Source organism: Lactuca sativa, chromosome 5, assembly GCF_002870075.4.
Source record: "Lactuca sativa cultivar Salinas chromosome 5, Lsat_Salinas_v11, whole genome shotgun sequence".
NCBI classification, from domain to species: domain Eukaryota; kingdom Viridiplantae; phylum Streptophyta; class Magnoliopsida; order Asterales; family Asteraceae; genus Lactuca; species Lactuca sativa.
In genome coordinates this window covers 148,598,035-148,618,833 of record NC_056627.2, presented here as the reverse complement: position 1 = coordinate 148,618,833, position 20,799 = coordinate 148,598,035, and the positions used below count along the sequence as shown (strand labels likewise).

Genomic DNA, 20,799 nt, shown 5'->3' with positions numbered 1-20,799 from the left:
CCATGGTTTGGTCCATGGTATGAAGTGAATACGTGTACCAATGTTTCCGCAACTATATAATTTTGGGATTATACTATGATATTTGTTTTTATTTTGAAATACTTTTGAATGATTGGAAAGAACATAATTGATGTTTCTAGTTGAATTAAAAATGAAAATTTTACCTAATAATTTTTTGGATGTTTCAATTCGGAATCAGAGTCTCGGTTTGAGGGATTTGGGCACACTCTTGAGTATGTCTGAACTGAAACTAATGAATTGGTAATCTTTTGAATAAAAATAAGTTTCTAAAAATATTTTTCTAAAGGCAATAAGTTTCTGAATATATTTTTCATAAAGAAAAAGGAAGTGTGATGTGTGCAATCAACCAAGCTCAAGTATGTTATTTTCAGAATACCCATACATGTTGATATGTTATATGATAGATGTTTTCATGCTAGGATAAGGCTAGGGATACTTTCAAGAATTGCATGATAGATTGGCCTTATATGTGATGCCTTGTAGCCTAAGAAGCATTGGATGCTATGCTAGATTGGGAATATGTATTGGTATAAGTAATTGCTAAGTGTATGCTCTAAAAATTATATATGGTTAGGATCATATGGCCCAAGAATGAATGATTTGGCCTTATTCCATGTTCCTTGTCTGGTTGTGGTCCTAGGGTAGAATCTTTTATTCGACAGTTTATTTGATCTTGTATTGTGTATAATTTGCATGCATAAGGAAACCGGAAGTGAGAGCGGAGGTTCCTACTAGCATAGATAGTAGTAAGTGAGATTGGGATGTCCTTTTTTGTCGATCGTGTACCAAAAACCGAATGCAGTCCAGATAAAGAAGACCTAGTTTAGGTGGGGCAAAATGGGAAATAAATTGTTTTGGAGAAACCGGGAATGAATCGAAAATGGTTAGATCTTGAGTTTCTACCTCCAATCTGGCCAATTAAGTTCTATGAGAGTTGTTGGGCAGGCGTCGCCGGAGATCGAATTCCGAGTAGACAAGAACCGAGGTTAATGCTTAACCAGATGTGATAATAGGGAGTTATAGGGATATACCGTAATACCGTATATGTGTCTTGTAGTATCAAACTATCAACACATCAGGTAGTTGATCATAGATGGCCATGGACAGTTTAAATAAAGTTTTAATACCATCTGTTTCTTTACTTCATTCTTTCATTTTAAAATTACTCTGAAATTTTCTTGTATTCTCTAAATTGGTGGAAGTTCTAGTAGGTTTCATAGGTTTTCTAGCATATAAATTATAAGAGACACTAACGATGAGTCTTTGAAGGTTTTAATAGTCTTGATGAATAGCTGAAGAGGTTGTTGGATAAATGGAATCACTTAAAATCCATACAATAAGCCACACATGACAATCTCATATAGCAAGGAAATTGAACAACCAGATATATAGATGAGGTTTGGAGACTGTCGTCCCGTAGTCGGGAAACCAAACAGCCAGGGAACTGAGCAGTTTGGTAGTGGGTGTTGGTATATAGTAGCTAGATGAACAGAAAAATTCTTTTGCATGTATTAAAGAACTTTTATGTATAAATATTGTAAAGTTGTTGGGTGAATAGTGTAAAAGCTGTCAACAATTACTTTAACATATGTTATCTAGTGTAGGACATTTATTGTAGTGGTTTGGAGCTAAGAACAAATGCATCCTTATGTGTAGGGTACAACATTAGAAGTTGTGCATACAAAATTAAATGTACTGGTGTATGCGACATCATTTTTTCAAGCATGTCTAGTAATTTTATATTGCATAGAATCTAAGTGTTCGATAATTTTATATTGCATGGAATCATTTTTTCAAGCATGTCTACTTTATTCCTACTTTTCTAGGACTAGAATACTAAAAGTACTACTTTTGTTGCTGTAACGTCCCAAAAATTATAAGGTAAAAATTTTATTTTTAGTTCAAGCAAACATTAATTATCTTTTATTCAGACATCCAAAAGTATTTCATAATAAAACTATCATCAAAGTACAATCCCAAAATCATCACAACGCAGAAAAATGGGTGGATGTGCTGCAATCATGTTGGTCCCTTCCCTTTTGAACCGGAAGTACCTGAAACCATAACCATAAAAATGTAAGCACAAAGCTGAGTTAGTTACCCAAAATACCACATACCATACATATCATTAGGCATAGCCCTCATATTAGGCTGAAGCCACCATAATGGGTGCAGCCTTGCCAAACTAATGGGCCTAGCTCGATCATAAAAATGAAAAGGTCACAAAGACAGTTAGCACCCTACATAACATACACTGATACTAGCCCTTCCTGTTCCATGGGCCTTGCCCAACATACAAATGGGCCTAGCACAATCTTATAATCGGCCTAGCCCATCATAAAAAATGGTCCTAGACCAGCATACCATATAAGAGTCATAAAGACAACTAGCATAACATATCCTAGTGGGCCGACATTGGTGCCTTCGACCCACGAGTATAGTGAGGACACTCACCTCAACCCACTGATAATCAAATAACTGCTCGAGTCGCTGAACCGGATAGCCTCACTCCAACTAACAATAAATACAATCTTAATTAATAATTATCTTGATGACCGAAAATCCAAGGCCTACTTCATAATCCAAATTCCTAAAGGGTAAAAGACCATTTTACCCTTTTCTTATATGACCAAAAACCAAGGCCCAGTGCCTTTGCTTAAAAATCCCAAAGCCATAAATGGCATCCCAAGGCCCAATATGGCCCATCTTCCCAATTGGGCCCAAAAACCATCATGGACCTAATTCCAAGAAAGCCCTTAGTCTATCAACGACACAAAGTCAAAAGTCCAATGGCCCAACAAGGCCCAAACCATAAAAGGCGTAAATTGTCATACCGAGGAGTACGCCTCGTGTACTAGAAGTGTATGCCCCATGTACAAACCCATGAAGCACAAGGTACAAGACACTGATGCAAAAATCACAAAATAAGCTGAGCTATGTACTCCCATCGTACTCAGCGAAAAGCCAAAAATACCACAAAATCTCTTAATGGTTAAGATAAGGACTTCCAAACTCATATATGACGCTAAGGAGATGTCTTAACATGTAAAGGTGACAAATTTACTCCTTTGCATGGCATAACGGGAACAAATCCTCAATAAACTCCATAATAAAATCCAAAACTCATGCATGGCGTAACACTCGGTTTTAGATTTGCTACTTTATTCAGGGTCGTAGCCTAATCTCCAGTGATTATGAGGCTTAGGGAATTAGTAAAAGAAGAATGTGTTGCTTCTTAGGTGTGGGTGTTATGGTTTAAGTGATCCAAGAGTTCGATTGTGTCTTTGGAGGTCCAGGGTATAATCGTAATTTGATAATTTGGTGTTTGATGGCAAGACAAGGGTTGGCAAATAGCACTTTCTATTGAATGTTGGATAAGTATGATATGTATGGCTCATATGTTATGTATGGTATGTGGTATTTGGGGAACTCACTAAGCCTTGTACTTATAGTTTATGGTTTATGGTTTTAGCATTGGATTAGTGTCTAAGTCCATAACTATTTTGGCATGTACTTGACCCGATGGTGCATGGTCCTTTTGGGCTGCCTTCACCAAAGCAACTTGATAGGATGAATTATGGAGAGAAAGGATTAAATATGATTTATTAATATATTATGAGAATAATATATTAAAGGAGAAATCATATTGTTTAATTAATATTAGTCAAGAATTAATAAGAATTAAGTTTGTGGCTAAAAGAGATTAATTAAACTTAAGGGACTGGAATTGTAATTATAAGATAATTGCAATTGGGCTATGGATTACCTTATAATACAAGGTTGTACGAATTCTATGCGGAAACCCATTAGAAATCGTCCAAGGCTTATTAAAAGGGGGTCCATGGGTTGCTTAGGGCCTAAACATCCAAATTAGGGTTTCCTAGTTGAAAACCCTAATAGCCTACAAGTATATATAGTACCCTTAAGCATCAAAAACGTGGTGAACTAATTGGTTAGGGTTTCCACACGTTTTGGGCAGCCTCCTTCTCTTCTCATCTTCATCCTCTTGCTCTTGGTATTTGTGAACCATTAGAGGAGTGACATTTGTGACTCTAAGCTTTCTAAAGTCATTACAAGGAGGAATTGTGATTGTTATTGCTACATAACAATCAAGGTAATATCTTAAACCCATTCTTAGGTTAATATGATTATTTGTATGCTAGAACTAGGGTTTAAAGTCTTGGATGAATAGCATGTACAATAGAGAAACCTAGATCCAAGCATTAGGGTTGCATGAGCACATAGGATGTTCTTTTGGCTAAAACCCATCAGTGGTATCAGATCCTTGATTGGTTTCTATTGTATTGATGCCTTGTGTGTTTGTTCAAGTTGCAAAAACGTTTTTTGAGCTCACCGCCTGATGAACTCGGCGAGTACCACAGTGTACTCGGCGAGTAGGCCTCAACTCGGCGAGTCCAGTGTGGTACTCGGCGAGTTCGAGCGTCAGATGGAGCTATTTTCGGGATTTCTTGCTGTTTTTCTCATGGATACTTGCCTTATCTATTCTAGGTCATTAAAATCCGATTTTATTCATACTTGTAAGTATATCCTTGATTAAACAAAAGATAATTACCAATTGATTAGATAATAACTTCCTTATATGATAAAGTTGGATTATTTGTATTAATTGGGTAACTTATTTTGCAAGAAATTGAAATTAGGTCAAATATAGATAATGATGAAATTAATTGTTTAATTTATATTATTTGTTATTTGATCCTTGTGTTATGACAAGTTTCAATTTTCCCCTTTAGGTTTTATAGTTTAAATTTGGACACAAAAGTTTTGTTTTGAAATTTAAATAGTTGAAACCCTAGTGTTTTGAAAAGTCTCAAACTTGTCCTCAAGTTTTGGAATTTAAATTTTGATTAAAAAGATTGATTTTGAAATATTTAAATTCTAAACCCAAATGTTTTGAAATGTTTCAAAACTTGCCCTCAAGTTTTGGAATTTAAAAGTTGATTAAAAGTTTGATTTAGGAATGTTAAATTCTAAAACCCTAGTATTGTTTTGAAAAGTTCAAATCACACCCTTATGGTTTTATTAATTAATTAAGGTGTATAATTAAAGGAGATTTAATAAATCCATAAAGTTTTGGTTTACAATTTAATTGAATTAAAAGTATAATTGTTAAATTTGACCACCTAGTATTTTAAAAGTGTAAAATAGATCCTATACTATATATAACATTAAAAGTCTAACATTATATATATGTATGAGTAAAAGTCAGTCTTACTGTTAGTAGGCCTCATTCACGAAGCTGGTCTATAAGGGGTGTTTAAGGAAATTGCCTATAAAATGGCGATTGAATGGGTATCCACTCTTACCCACCACACTCTTGACTAGTGGAGGGTCGTTAGCCGAACGGGTAGGATTGGACAGAACGTTCCATTATAAATATAATGAAGTACAAAAGTAACTAAATGCTTTACAAATTCCCAATCTTAGTTACTTTAGGCAAAAGTGAATTGATGCAATTCCATGAAATTACACTTTGTACCCTTGCGAAGACGTTAGTGGAGCGTGTGTGGTTAACCGGCACACAAAATGGCTCTAAGCAAAGGTAGCAAAGGGTGACTCAATGTTTGTCATAGTTCGGTGGAGCGTGTGTGGTAAACCGGCACATCGAATAGGTGACCGTAACATGTGAGGGCACCATGTAAGTTTGCATGGTTATTCACACCCGCTTTGTGATCCTCGGCATCCCAGTCACAAAATAGAGGGGCATATCGAGATTTAAACATGCCATTGAAAAGTTCAATGAATCTCATAGGATTTAGGAGTTTTCAATAAATTTAAAGCTTAATCTATTTTTAGTTTTTCATGGTGGAAAATTAGTGAATCGTCATTCACTTACCTTCAAATGTTATGCAATTTGGGTTACGGCATCCCTCTCCCGAGTTGTGGAATATTGTATTGGGTCCTAGCCCTAGTATATCATTTGGGTGATTTACTAAGGACTCAATAAATCAACTAACTTGAATTTGTTTTCTCCCGTTTTGTAGATGTCAAAATACGACAACTATGGTCTTCCCAAATCCCATGGAACAAACATTCCACATGAAGATGATATTCCATGATTCGATCGAGGAACAAGAAATCATGCTTCAATTCCTCCTCCTCCTCCCGTTGTTCTCCCTAACCCACAAGATCGAAGAATTGAAAGGTTAATTGTCACTAAAGCCCTATTGGAAATGAAACATGAAGATGGTAAACCCGTGTGTGCCCACGTTCTAGGAATGAAATCACACATCGATAGGTTGATAATGTTGGGTGCGTCATTCCCTGATGAGTTGGCTATAGGCTGGGTTCTACAGTCACTCCCTGAATCATATAATGAGTTCAAAAGAAAGTATATATGATGGATCATGACGCAAACCTCATTGACCTAACTTGCATGCTCATTGCTGCTGAATCAGAAATGATTTGGCAAAGCAATGGAGCATATTTGTTAGGAAAGTCAACCAACCATGCTTCCGAGGACGTTCTAGGAGAATCGACCTGCGTTTGCTGCCAAAAGAAAGGGCGTTGAATACAAGTCTACCCTAAGAGCCTGAAGAGTCCAGAAGATGGGAGAGTCAAAGAGTATGGCTGTGCTTCAGGTAAAGTCCACTATCTAACTCCATTAAGTTCCTATTCATTGATTCTTAATACATAATGTGATAAGATTGCATTTGAATGTTTTGTAGGATCAGTGAAAAGAGAGGAAACTTGATGAAAATCAAGATGAGTCTAATCACGAAGAAATGGATCTTGATCGCATGGATTCGAAGATTAGATTTTGAGCTTAGAAAGTTATGATAGAGTTGTTAGGAATATTCAATTACATAGTCTTTCAGTTGATTTTGCATTGTAAGGACAAATGTTTTCCGCTGCTTTTATAAATTAAAAAAATTTTTTGGTTTGACTCATTTATTTATTTCCTTGCAATGAAATCGTTATGAAAAATTGATGTTTGCATATTTCTACAACGAATGGATGTGATTCTTAATTATTTTAATTGTGGAAATGTCGAGAATTTACCAAATAGGGAGAGTTTTCTCATCATCCAAGTTTCAAGTGGACAGAAACTTGAAATCATGCAACAAGTATTGTATGATGAATGAAAAACTTTCACATTTGGGAAAATTAGACTAATTCGTTGACAAAGTGTCAAGTGAAGGAATAGGAGATCAAGTACACAAGGTTGTGTGTTGATCAAGTCCACCACAAGAGTAACAAAGATATTCGTCATGATTTACTAAGGTTAAGTAAATATGATTACACTTATGAGATTAAGTGCAATTCTTAGTTGATTGAAAAAAGGTTTATATCAATAGCAGAACGAATAAGAAGAATCAAGTAGGCAGAAAGATAAAAGTTTCTCTATTCTAAGAAGAAGGGAGAGTACCTTTTATCATATCTTATGATAGGTCTTAATGATTAAGAACCATATCTCAATTGATCCTCTAAGTGAGTCTTAGTGCAATTGTATGTCTGAGAAGAGGAATCGAGAATTAAAGAAATGGTTAAATCAAGAAGTCAATCATACTTTGTTCCAAAACAAGTCTTAAAGTTAAGATTGTGACATTGAGTGACAAGTCTTTAGAAGGTTTATAACACTCATCAAATGTAGAATATGGCAAAAGTTTTCTTATTCTTGCACATTTGAAATTGGAAAGTTGTGATGTCTTGGAGAAGACAAAGATCAACTAGGACCAATTTTGTGAAGTGTTTTGTCTTGATGAGAAACTACACTAACTCTTGAATATTTGTTTGTCAAGAAATGTTTTATTGACAAGAGAATCTTATATGTCAAGGAGTCAGTGGGAGTCTTAATGGTCTTGAAAGGTTTCAAGAACAAATCAAAATAAACCTTATCGATCATCACTAGCACATGACTTGAGGTTTACAACCTATCGTGTTGACATTATTTTGTTTCTGTGCCGTTCCAATTGAGTTTATTATGCATGTGAGCCCTATGAGTTCTCATTTGAATGCATATAAGGCAAGGACCTTAATCAATGAAAAGTACATTGATGGGAAAGGCTGAGCTGCTTAACTACTTGAAAGACATGGTCGACAGCCGTGTTACCATAAGGCAAGAGATCAAGATTAAAAAAAAGTTCCGTCCATAAGAGTTTGAATTTGTCGTAAACTTTGTTTTTGACAAATTCACATGGATAGGAACACATGCACCATTAAAATCTAAGTGTCATAAGATTCCCTCCTTCATGAAAATGACTGTGAGGAAATGCTTTCACTAAGAAAGATTTTAAGAAGATAGCGATTGTAAAATTGTATTCTCAAATTTGATTATGGTTACGGTATCCCTTTCCATGATCCGAATTGTGAGATTTGGCAATTAGTCTGAATTTTTTAAGACACACATATGAGTTATCTTGGATAAAGGTGTATGAGATTAAAAAGCTTAGATAAAAGATTATCAAAGCATTAAGTATTAGAAACATGAACTTAAGAAATTCAATAAGTATTGTTTTTCTGTAAGTTAAGCTGTTTTCTAAATACATGTCAAAGCTAGTGGGAGCATAAGTTTTATGTTTATAATAATCATCATGATAGTGGGAGCATAAATGTTATGATTGTATGATTATTAAGGCAAGTATTGCAAGTTAGCAATATTAATTATAGAAAACAAGAGTCATACTTTGCAAAGTAGTAAGGATGTAAAGTTGTTTTTCTATAATTAAGGGAGAGAATATTGTACTTCGTTTCAAAATCTAAAGCTTAGATTAAGAAATTTTAATAAATTTAGTCAAAGGATACATAGTGTGTTCTTAAATTTCGATTATGATTACGGCATCCCTCTTCATAATTCGAATTATAAGAACGTAGCACATAAAATATTATGGCAGAAGATTGATAAAGTATTAAATCTTCAAGTGAGACATTATGCATCGTGTCCAATACGCTACGGGTATAGGATCGATTGCAAATGCTATAATATTTGACCATTCTAAAATTTTCCAAATGTCTAGCGCATTTAGAGGGAAAAAGGACTAGAATCGGTTTTGACTAAGATAATTAAACAACTATCAAAGGACGATCCAAAGCTCGCTGAGGATTGGTCTCTTGTGAGTAGTTGGAAGTATGATATTGGATGGAGCATATCGACATTATTATGAATAGATAAGATTCTATTAAGAATGAGTTGTGATATGGTAAGTATGGAAAGGTTTCCATATTGGGAGTTAGATATTGAGAATCTATGTCTAAGATTAGAAACTTTTATGCAAAAGGATGTTCAAAGGAATGTACTTTGAGTGAGAGACATCACATCTATGGAATTGTCTTATAACAATTTCTGATAGAGGACTTTGTAATTTCATTGGCAATAGTCCTTGTGACTTTAGTGTAGTGATATTACGAAAGGATCATTGCATAAAATGTTAGAATCTAGCATATTCTATAAGTGGCAAGAATTTGATATTCTTTCACTTGTAGAAAGGATTGGGAGTTTTGAAATGAGTATGATTGGTAATGTGTTCATTTGATCTATTTCACAAAGTAAGCACCATAGGAAAACATTGTGTGCATGCTAAGAGCATGGGACAAGTATAGTTATGATTCAAGTAAAAGGTTGATTACCCGAAACAACAAATAAAAGGTGTTTTATTTATACTCAAAGGTTTGAGACCATATGGGATTAGTATTATTCTTGTGTTTCACCTTGCATGTTTAGACTTCCTGAATAATTTTATTGGTTAAGAATAGTCAATTTATTCGAACGGACCACAGTCGTTCATATGTTGGAAGTAGGTATGAATGAAGACTGTCGTGAATTGGTGTGTGGATTGTCTAAAGAGCATTAGACATAAGCAAATGTTTGTTGCAATGTTCATGAGTGCTTATAAATATGATTTGAGCATTGGATTAAACCCACGCTCAATTGGATCACTTCATGGATTTTATCACGAGTGATTGATGAGACGATAACATCTTATATTCTTGAAACCGAGATCTGTGAGTTGTATCTTGCGAGTCGGTTGCACATTGATAATATGTAAACGCACCAGTAACTTGGTGTTATAAAACATATTGTTTTGTGTAATTCGGTGAGTAAGTGCAAGCGAGCATTGAGTCAAACTTTATCCGTTCCTTTTATCCAAAGTAGGATAAAAGCAATATTTGTGGGCCCCTCGATGATTTAGTGATGGCACCTAAGCGCTTGCCCAAGCCAGGACTAAATTGATGTGTTCAATTGTAGTCTGTTGTCAGTCGTCATAAATCTAAATTTGGGAAACAACACATAGACAGAGAGAATGATTTAGATCCATGTCTCAGTCTATATGATAATATCTAGAATGGAGGAATATATGATCCCTTATCTAAAGGACACGCATATCTGATAAGATCAGAGTTGACAGCGGCTTTAGAAAGCTACGATTGCAGATCAGGATCTGAAGTCATACGCCGAATAGTTATTAGACTTATCCAAGTGGGAGACTGTTGGATTAGTGTCTAAGTCCATAACTATTTTTGCACGTACTTGACCCGATGGTGCATGGTCCTTTTGAGTTGCCTTCACCAAAGAAACTTGATAGGATGAATTATGGAGAGAAAGGATTAAATACGATTTATTAATATATTATGAGAATAATATATTAAAGGAGAAATCATATTGTTTAATTAATATTAGTCAAGAATTAATAAGAATTAATTTTGTGGCTAAAAGAGATTAATTAAACTTAAGGGACTAGAATTGTAATTATAAGATAATTGCAATTGGGCTATGGATTACCTTATTATATAAGGTTGTATGAATTCTATGGGGAAACCCATTAGAAATCGTCCAAGGCTTATTAAAAGGGGGTTCATGGGTTGCTTAGGGCCTAAGCATCCAAATTATGGTTTCCTAGTTGAAAACCCTAATAGCCTACATGTATATATAGTACCCTTAAGCATGAAAAACGTGGTGAACTAATTGGTTAGGGTTTCCACACATTTTGGGCAGCCTCCTTCTCTTCTCATCTTCATCCTCTTGCTCTTGGTGTTTGTGAACCATTAGAGGAGTGACATTTGTGACTCTAAGCTTTCTAAAGTCATTACAAGGAGGAATTGTGATTGTTATTGCTACATAACAATCAAGGTAATATCTTAAACCCATTCTTAGGTTAATATGATTATTTGTATGCTAGAACTAGGGTTTAAAGTCTTGGATGAATAACATGTACAATAGAGAAACCTAGATCCAAGCATTAGGGTTGCATGAGCACATAGGATGTTCTTATGGCTAAAACCCATCATTTAGGTGCTTTCGGTTCGAAGGGGTGGGGCCTGACTTGATCGCAGCTCATACACTCGTTCCTCAACATGTGATTTTGGGAATGAACTTTGATGAATGTTTTATTTTGAAATGCTTTTAAATGTTTGGATAAGTTACATTAGTCTTTTGACTATAATAAAATTAAAATTTTTACCCTTGATTTTTGGGATGTTACACATGGTCCAAAATAACTCATCAAGATGACATTTTTATGAACAAGGGACCTCACAAATGCAAAAATCCAGCATTCTAACCTCTTGTAGTAGCTCATACTCACATTTATGACTCTAAGGACCAAAATAAACCCAAAACATTCCTAAGACTAGATCTAAGACATAGAGTCATCAAGTTAGAAGCTTTATACCTTCAGAAGGTATATCAAAATGCACAAGGCTTGGATCCAAAAGCAAACCTACACTTCTCCAAGAAACGCCCTCTTCTTCAATGAGCACCAAAATGGGTATATTACCCACGCCAAAAGGGGTCTAAATTTGTCTTTCCCAAAGGCTCTAAGGCTTATGACATCTGATCCTCGGGTCACGGCCCCGCATTAGGATCGATATGGAACAGGGTGTTACAGTTGCATTGGGTATTATAAGGCTATGCATTTGTCATGTGCTAATAAAATATGGTGTAAGAAATAAATCATGGATGACCATAGTTTGTGTTGAAGGTCAGGTTTTTAGAAGATAAAATCTGTTGTGTTTTTTTTTCTGCGATGAACATGGATATGTTGTTAATGATCGGAGAACTTTTTTTTTATTATTTTTTCTAGTGGTTTTGCTAGTGTTTTCCTTTTTGTTATGTATTGTTTCCTTTGTAGTTTCTCCTATGGTTGCTAGATTGCATTGCTCAGGGTGATATTACGGATGGCGCCAATGTTGTTGTCCTAGTCTTGTGGGCGGTTCTCCGGTCGTTGCTCTAACTCGTATATTAGTCGAGTGTGCATCATGTTTGGATTAGGACTTTAAAACATGAGTAGTAGGAAGAAATGAGATCGTTAAAGTTTCCCCAATAACTATGCCCCGGGAGCAAGCTCCAACGATCAAATTAGATCGCTAGTATAAAGAGAGTCTACTCCACCTAACAAGATGGAGCAAACTTACATGGAGACAGAGTTGTCTTCACAAATGAGAAAGGGGTTGAAGTAAGTAAAAAACACTTACTTGGAGTGTTTGTGAAGAGCTTCTATTTATAGTCAAGGAAAGAGTGGAGTTTATCTGAAATTATATTAAATAGTATAGTAGACTATTAATATAATATTAAGATATTATATTTTTTGCCAGATCTTCTTAGTTGTACAAGATTTTTGAGAATAGTTTTACTTTCTATCCGACTGTACTTTCTATCCTTCTCTTCTACTCTTCCTTTTTATTTTACCCTTCCTTTCTATTGGCAAGGCCTTGGCAGGCCGAGTAAGCAATCATCTTGGGATGGGCTGTCATTGTGTATGGGCTACACCATTATGGACTAACCCCATACACCACTATAATTCACTTATTTAGGTTACATTAAGTTTGTTATATGAGATGTATTAAGAGCTTAATGTAGCGCTCAAGTGATTAGCGTATCTGTTTATGTAGGTAAACGTTTGGGAATCAACAATCAAGAGTTGGATTAAGTTGTTACAAGTAACCTAAAGTGAGTAAATATCGATTACATTTTCATGTCGCTCTATTTGCTAAACATTTTGGTATAAACTTATATGATAAGTACTTTTCCTTGCTATGTAACATTATGGTATGCTCATTGAAACTCGTTTAAACATTCTACTTGTTGCATATCGCTAAGGATTGGTTGAATTGTATGTTTTTTGTTAATATTTAAGGGGATTTAATCCACCACATGAAATGTGATTATTAGTGGCGACAAACATCACGTTTAAAAGTCCGATATATCGCCACTAATAGCTTTCGTGATGACGTGTCGCTGCTGTTGCGTCACTGCAAATGCTCCATATGTCGCCATTATTGCTCTACGTCGTCGACATCCCCATGTCGTTGTTAGTGCTCTACGTCGCCGACATTACCATGTCTATGTGGACTATCATTTGTATTTGTGACTATAGTTTGTCTTGCTGAATATTGTTACAATACAGATTCACACACAAATACACTATTTCTCTCTTATATGTCTCTCACACACACGATGACATACACTAGATGGTGTGTGTATGTATTGTATTTGTTCATTTGCATGTCCCACAACATCAATATACCACTTTTTTTTCAATTTAAATATTGAGCTTTATCTTTATTAAATTGTCATTTCTTCTATTTTAATAAATGAATGTTTTTTTTTGCCACTTGTCACATTCTCATTCAATTTGTCAAATGTCATTTTGTGGTTATTTTGAATTAATTTTTTTTTCACATGTCATTTTATGAGTTTTTCTATTTTATTAAGTTTCACATAATATTTTAATGTAATAATTGCAATAAACGTAGTAATAAATATATATCAATTTCATTAATCAACTTATCTTTTAATTTCAAAATTCTCAAAATTAAAGTTCATTAATTTCTTTTGTTTATTTGTTTAATTCATTATTTTTCTTATTTTCTTATAAATTCAAACTTCTCAAATATTTTGACTTTTATACTTAATCTTTTTTTTTAAATTAACCCATATAATATATATGTCTGACAACTAATAAATAAATATATGGATCAGTATACTAAAATTTAATTAACTTAATTAAAAAAATATATCATTTATTTTCTGTTTCATCTACTTTTAAATCCGAAAAGTTTCATTTGGTTCTCCACTTAGCAATATTTTTCAAGGAGCCCCCTTTTGTCATATGAAAAACATTAAATATAGTATGTTTTATCCGTAAATGCATTATATTTTTCATACATATCAACACTTTTCCTCATTTTGACGATGTTTTAGTCTCACCTATACTGCAATCAAAAGTACTAACAAAACCAAATTAAAAATCAATAAATCATGACAATTAATTAGGTTTCCCCACTTCATACACGGTTTAATTGTATATTATTTTAATGTTTGTGGGGGAGATAGATATATAAGTTAGTGACAGTTGATTATTTTTTTCAGCTTTACAAATTTATTTCTTCTTTTGTAAGTGGATTATTGATCATTGCCCAATATGAAATGCATGAATACCATTTTACTACATATATACATAAATTAACAAAGTTGAGAAGCGACCGACTTATTTCAGCTTCGGTTACTTAAAATTTTCAATCAGTGCGATTCTTGTTCATTCACCCCAATACTACCCTATATATACACATACTATGCAATAAATAGTAAATCAATTGTGATACTAAAGGAAATCAGAAGAGAGAGATGGAGTTCAAGAACTACTATCTTGACCTAATAATGATACCTTTATCATTCATAATATCCATCAGCTATAACTTATGGTTATGGCATAAGGTTCGTACTGAACCACTCTCGACTGTCATTGGTGCAAATGCCCATGGACGCCGGTTATGGGTATCTACCATTATGAAGGTAACACTGCTAGCTTTCCCTTAATTAAACACCTAACTCTATGCCATTTTCGTACAATGCTTTCTCATGACAATTAGTTGAATAAGTTTTAGAATATGATTATTATTTACATTTTCCTGCTTCTTGATGTCCTATTTTCATTGTTTTGGCAGGATAACGACAAGAAAAACATTTTAGCTATCCAAACAATTCGAAATACAATAATGGGATCAACCCTGATGGCTACTACATCGATTGTTTTATGCTGTGGTTTAGCGGCTGTTGTTAGTAGCAGCTATAGCGTCAAAACACCACTTAACAACACTATTTATGGGGCACATGGACAATTCATGGTAGCACTAAAGTACGTAACGCTACTTGTCATCTTTCTCTTTTCTTTCATGTGCCATTCTCTATCTATTAGATTCATCAGCCAAGTGAATTTCTTGATCAACTGTCCTGAAGATTCTACAATAGTGACTTCAACTTATGTTTCCGAGCTTTTAGAGAAGAGTTTTATGCTTGGCATGATAGGAAACCGGCTTTTCTATTCGGCACTTCCAGTTATGCTTTGGATTTTTGGTCCGGTGCTTGTTTTCTTGTGTTCTTCAACCATGGTGCCTGTGCTTTATAATCTTGATTTTCTGTTTGAAAATTCAAAGAATGGTAAGATGATGGCATAGAGAATAGGGCGTGACACATGCTCATTGAAAACGATATTTTAATCTGTATGTAAGATTTACCATCAGGTTTATGAAATGACCGAGCATAGATATCCAATGTCTTGAGTACAAAACTAATTTGTAGTGACAAATTTGTTAGTGATTTCCGTAAAAATAAATAAATCGTATTCATAAGGTGATATACTCAATGATACGGTGGCCCAGATACGAACTTTAAAAAGAAAAGAAAAAAAAAATAAAAAAAAAAAATCGGCAATGGCATCAGAACAACAGAAGCTAGCCTTAGCCAAGCAAGAACATGAAGTTACAAAGAGTGATCGGCTAAGATTGGGCCAGACATCCACAAACTCCAATCTATTCTTTGTTTCCTGCATCTACCTGAAAAGGATGAAATCCAGTTAAGAGAGTGAAGCATACAATTAAAAACTAATCTAACACAGTTGCAGCCTTTGCGTCCATTAAAAACAAATGCAATTTCTAAGATTGCACAGCTCCCATATGACAGTATAGATAGCGTGGGAGCTAGACTACCCCTTAAATGTAAATTTAGTGATTTTTTTTAACAAATACAACCCAAATCCTTCATTAATCCGATAATCCATCATAAAGTCTGATAATTGTAAATCTAGTGTAAATCGGTTTAGTGACGATTTTGTGATGGAAACTTGGTTGGGAAACAATTTTTTTTTTCTAGTAGTGCAATTCCTAAAAAAATTGTGCTACCCCTTATTTTTCATTCTGGATCCACTGAGTCACAACATGACTTGAAGGACCTTTTTACTCAATTAGACAGAGAGTTTGTTTTCGGTCATATAGTTCAAATCATCATAGCTTCCCATGCATCAAATGCAACATTCCACCAATTTCCTTCTTGAGCCAGAGGACCTTTGAAAAGGAACATTCAAAGAGCACTTAATATGTAGTCTCCACATATAAGTTACAAAATTGGCATAACACGTTGTCCAAAGCAACACTGATCCTGTTTAGGTCGTCCTACTTTTGAATTTTTTTTTCAATTTTACACACCAATTGACAATATTACCTTGTGGGGAATGAGCTTGATCCACCTTGTCGGATATGATCTTGGGAAGACTCCAACAATCTATCATCAATAGATGCTCTCAAAGATGATGGTGTGAAGAAACCTAGAGACAGGACCCATGAGCAGGCCTGGGTTGATTTGTTATAGTGTCTGCGGTAGGTCGGGCTACCCCTCAGAGTTTTTTTGTCTTTGAAACTTTATTTATGTGTCATCTTTTTTTGGAAAACGGCAAATATATAAAATTAAAACCACAACAAGATGATGTGGCAGAAGAGTACAAAAGACAACAGAAAAAGAGAAGAGTTACAAACAATGAAAAGGGCAAATATTCCACACTCTCCAATCTATCTTTTTAAATGAAGTTCTATGTTTGCTCCAGATGAACGATAAAGCATTTATCCTTTCCACAATTATTGTTGATTTCATGTAAACGTTCTCAAAGATCCGTTTATTTCGCCCAACCCATATGCACCATAACGTACCACATAATATCATATTCAACAAGCTTTGTTTCTTCTTATTACCAGACCATCTTTATATGAAACAAAGCATGTCCTTAACCGAGGATAACTTCTCACACCCAATTCCACACCAATTAAGTATTGAATCCATAATCTCCTTTGCCATTGGGCAAGAAATCAGAATATGATCACACGTCTCCTCATCATTATTACAAGCTCCACACATTGTAGTTGGCATGCTGATTCCACGATGACTAAGAGCCACAGCAGAAGGGATTCGCCCCAGCTTAGCTCTCCAAACGAATGCTAGAATCTTGAACGGAGTCGCCTTACCCCAATCAAATGGTCCATCATTAATAATGAATCCAGCTAATTCAATTCGTTCTCTTAACTTACAAACCATAAAACGACCTTCGACTGTAAATTCTGATTCCCACCTGTCATCATTCGAATTCCAAGATATAATTTCTTTAATGTCAATGTTTGACCTTTCCAAATACGATCTCGATTTAGTGATATTCTTCCACACCCCTTTATTTGATTTGTTAGTCAACACCGACCAATGTCTTCCATCTAGCTTGTGGATACAACAAATTATCCTTGCCCACAAAGCAGAATCATCAGTTTTCAGCCGCTACATCCACTTGGCTACTAGTGAAATATTGAGGGACTTAATGGAACCCAGCCCCATACCTCCCACTTTCTTAGGCAAAATAAGCTTATCCCAGGAGACCCAACATATGCTTTTTTTATCGTATAATCTTCTCCAAATAAAATTCCTTCTAATTCTTTCTATGTAACATCCCAAATTTCGAGGCCAAAAATTTTATTTTTAGAATTTAGCATGTAATAAAGCGTGTTACTAAAACATTGTCAAAGTTACATTAATTATAAAACATAAGGTCATGTCTCAAAACGATATCATCGGAAACAAGAAAATCAGAGTACGATCCCAGAAAATCCAGTGCGGAAATCATGTGTGTGATGCGCCGCTACGCCGCCGGCTCTTTTCCCTTTGACGAAGAGGTACCTGAAACCACAATTAAAACTGTAAGCACAAAGCTTAGTGAGTTCCCCCATCATACCACATACCATACAATGTCAACGGTATCTTTCAACCGGTAATCATCATTGGTATCTTTCAACCGGTAATCATAATCGGTATCTTACAACCGGTATTCATCATCGGTATCTTTCAACCGGTAATCATCATCGGTATCTTTCAACCGGTAACTGGGGTCTATTCCACCCCCTACTACTACTAGCATACAACAACAAGGTATAAGCATACAATCAGGCATATCCGAGTACTGACCTACTCTTCGGTCCTAAAGACCACTGTTAGGGGAAAACTATCCCTATAATACACATAGCATATCATACAGATACATCTCATAACCAAACATGTATCCATACAAAGATAACTATCACAAAGACAATCATCTTCTAAATACTCCTACTTGGTGGGCCGACATTGTGGCCTTAGACCCACCCTTACTGGAGGTAACTCACCTCAAAAGGCTGACTGCTAAAAAGTTGACCCGCAAATGTCTGACAGCTGCTCCGGTGATTCCCCGGCTATATTCCATAAAACACTTAATCAGACATTGATACTAATCCCAGGGTAAAATGACTATTTTACCCCTGACCGATTCCAAACCAAAGCCAAGTCAAAGTCAACTTCCAGTTGACCCGACAAACCGAGTTGGCTTGCCAACTTGTCGAGTCCATATCTAGTCGATTGACCTTACTCTCGTCTCTACTCGTCGAGTTAAGCATTGACTCGACGAGTTCTCTTCCTAACTAAATACTCAATGGTCCTTCATCCAACTCGCCGAGTTGTATAAACAACTCGTCGAGTTAATCTTCATCCGACGAACATGTTCTGTCATCGACTCACCGAGTTGATGAACAACTCGCCGAGTTCTATGAAGATTGCCTTGGACCCACCGAGTCAGGGCATTGACTCGCCGAGTCCCTCCATTGATGAGTCTGGCTTCCGGCTCACTGATTCCACCTATGGCTCACTGCTCTACTCGCCTAGTCGAAAAGGGGAAAAATCGGGGACTCGCGACTCGACTCGCCGAGTCGCATACATGCAATCTCTCTACACTCGATTCTGCTTGAATCCGGTGCATTCCATTCATAGATCTGGGTTCCTAGGACTCGGTTAACACGTAATGTTTCCAACTTTACGTGTATATAATCATCAATAGGGATTCTAAGGCTCAAAACACACTAAAAGGGGTAGATCTAGGGCATTCATGCAATATGGCCCCATAAAGGTATTAGATCTAGGCTTCTGGAACTCGAAGATAGCCAGATCTAGCATCTATTCAGCCCATTATGATCCCTATACTACTAACAAGCTTGGAAATGGATCAAAGATAGCTTAATGGTGTTCTAATGGGGATTTGAGCATAAAAACATAATAGATCCGAATTGTACCTCAATGAACTCTGGATTAAGTCCTAGATTCTTTCTCTTCACCTTCTCTTTTGGTCTTTCCTTCCTTCTCTTCTTCAAACTTCAAGGAACAAGCACAAGAACACTTCAAATCACAAGGAGAGGGTTAGGATTCGGTATACGATGCTCTGAGGGTGAAGGAGGCTAACTTGGGGTGCATAAGGGGGGATTAAATAGGGTGCAATCCCCTGAAATTAGGGTTTCTTTCAGACTGATGGACTCGCCGAGTCCAGAATAAGGACTCGCCGAGTCACCAACTTAAACGTGCTCAAAATCCCGTCCCTACTCAACGAGTCTAGCCTACGACTCGCCGAGTCCAAGGCTAAAAATGAAAAATACTCAGATAAATCATACATACCAGGAACCAGGTGCTATAAATCTCCCCCGCTTATTTTAGACTTCGTCCTCGAAGTCTGTTGCTCGATCCTGAAACAGCTCGGGGTAATGCTCCATCATTTCCTTCACCGGCTCCCAAGTCCAATCTGAACCCTTCCGATGCTGCCATTGTACCTTCACAAGTTCCACCCTCTTGTTCCTTAGATCCCTCGACTTCCGGTCGAGGATTGCCACTGGTCGCTCAATGTAATTCAGGCTACCATCGACCTGAATATCCTCCAGGGGTACCACCGCTGAGTCATCCACCAAACACTTTCGCAACTGAGAACCATGGAAAGTGTTGTGTATCTTACTGAGTTCGGCTGGCAGATCCAGCTTATATGCCACCTTGCCCACCCGGGCCAGAACCCTGAAAGGTCCAATGTATCTGGTGCCCAACTTGCCCCGTTTCCTGAATCGGATGACGCCCTTCGATGGAGACACCTTCAGGATAACCATATCCCCGACCTGGAATTCCAAGTCTGACCGGCGCTTGTCGGCGTAACTCTTCTGCCGACTCTGAGCAGTCTGAAGCCTGCTCCGAACTTGTTGAATCCTCTCAGTCATCTTGAGCACCACTTCGGTGCTCCCCATGACCCTCTGGCCTACCTTACCCCAACATATCGGGGTCGTGCACCTCCTTCCGTATAACATCTAAAAAGGAGGACAGTCATTACTTGCGTGGTAGTTGTTGTTGTATGAGAACTCAGCCAAGGGAAGATAGGTATCCCAACTACCACCAAAGTCTAGCACGCAAGCCCGCAACATATCCTCTAGAGTCTGGATGGTCCTCTCACTTTGACCATCTGTCTGTGGGTGAAAAGCAGTGCTAAAATGCAGACGAGTACCCAGCTCATCATGGAACTTCTTCCAGAACCTGGATGTAAACCGTACATCTCTGTCCGAAATCACCGAAACTGGCACTTCGTGCCGCGCCACCACCTCCCTGATATAGATATCGGCCAATTTCTCGGTCGAGATGCTCTCCTGAATCGGGATAAAGTGGGCCCTCTTGGTCAA

At 36.4% G+C, this 20,799-nt stretch overlaps 1 protein-coding gene across 1 annotated transcript; it reads left to right on the top strand.

The window, feature by feature from the left end:
- The first annotated feature begins 14,458 nt into the window (after positions 1-14,458).
- On the top strand, positions 14,459-15,532 carry LOC111909143 (uncharacterized). The gene is made up of 2 exons (XM_023904934.3): positions 14,459-14,773; positions 14,926-15,532. The coding sequence occupies exons 1-2, from the start codon at positions 14,606-14,608 to the stop codon at positions 15,433-15,435; spliced, it is 678 nt and encodes a 225-aa protein (XP_023760702.1). The 5' UTR covers positions 14,459-14,605; the 3' UTR covers positions 15,436-15,532.
- Positions 15,533-20,799: the final 5,267 nt, after the last annotated feature.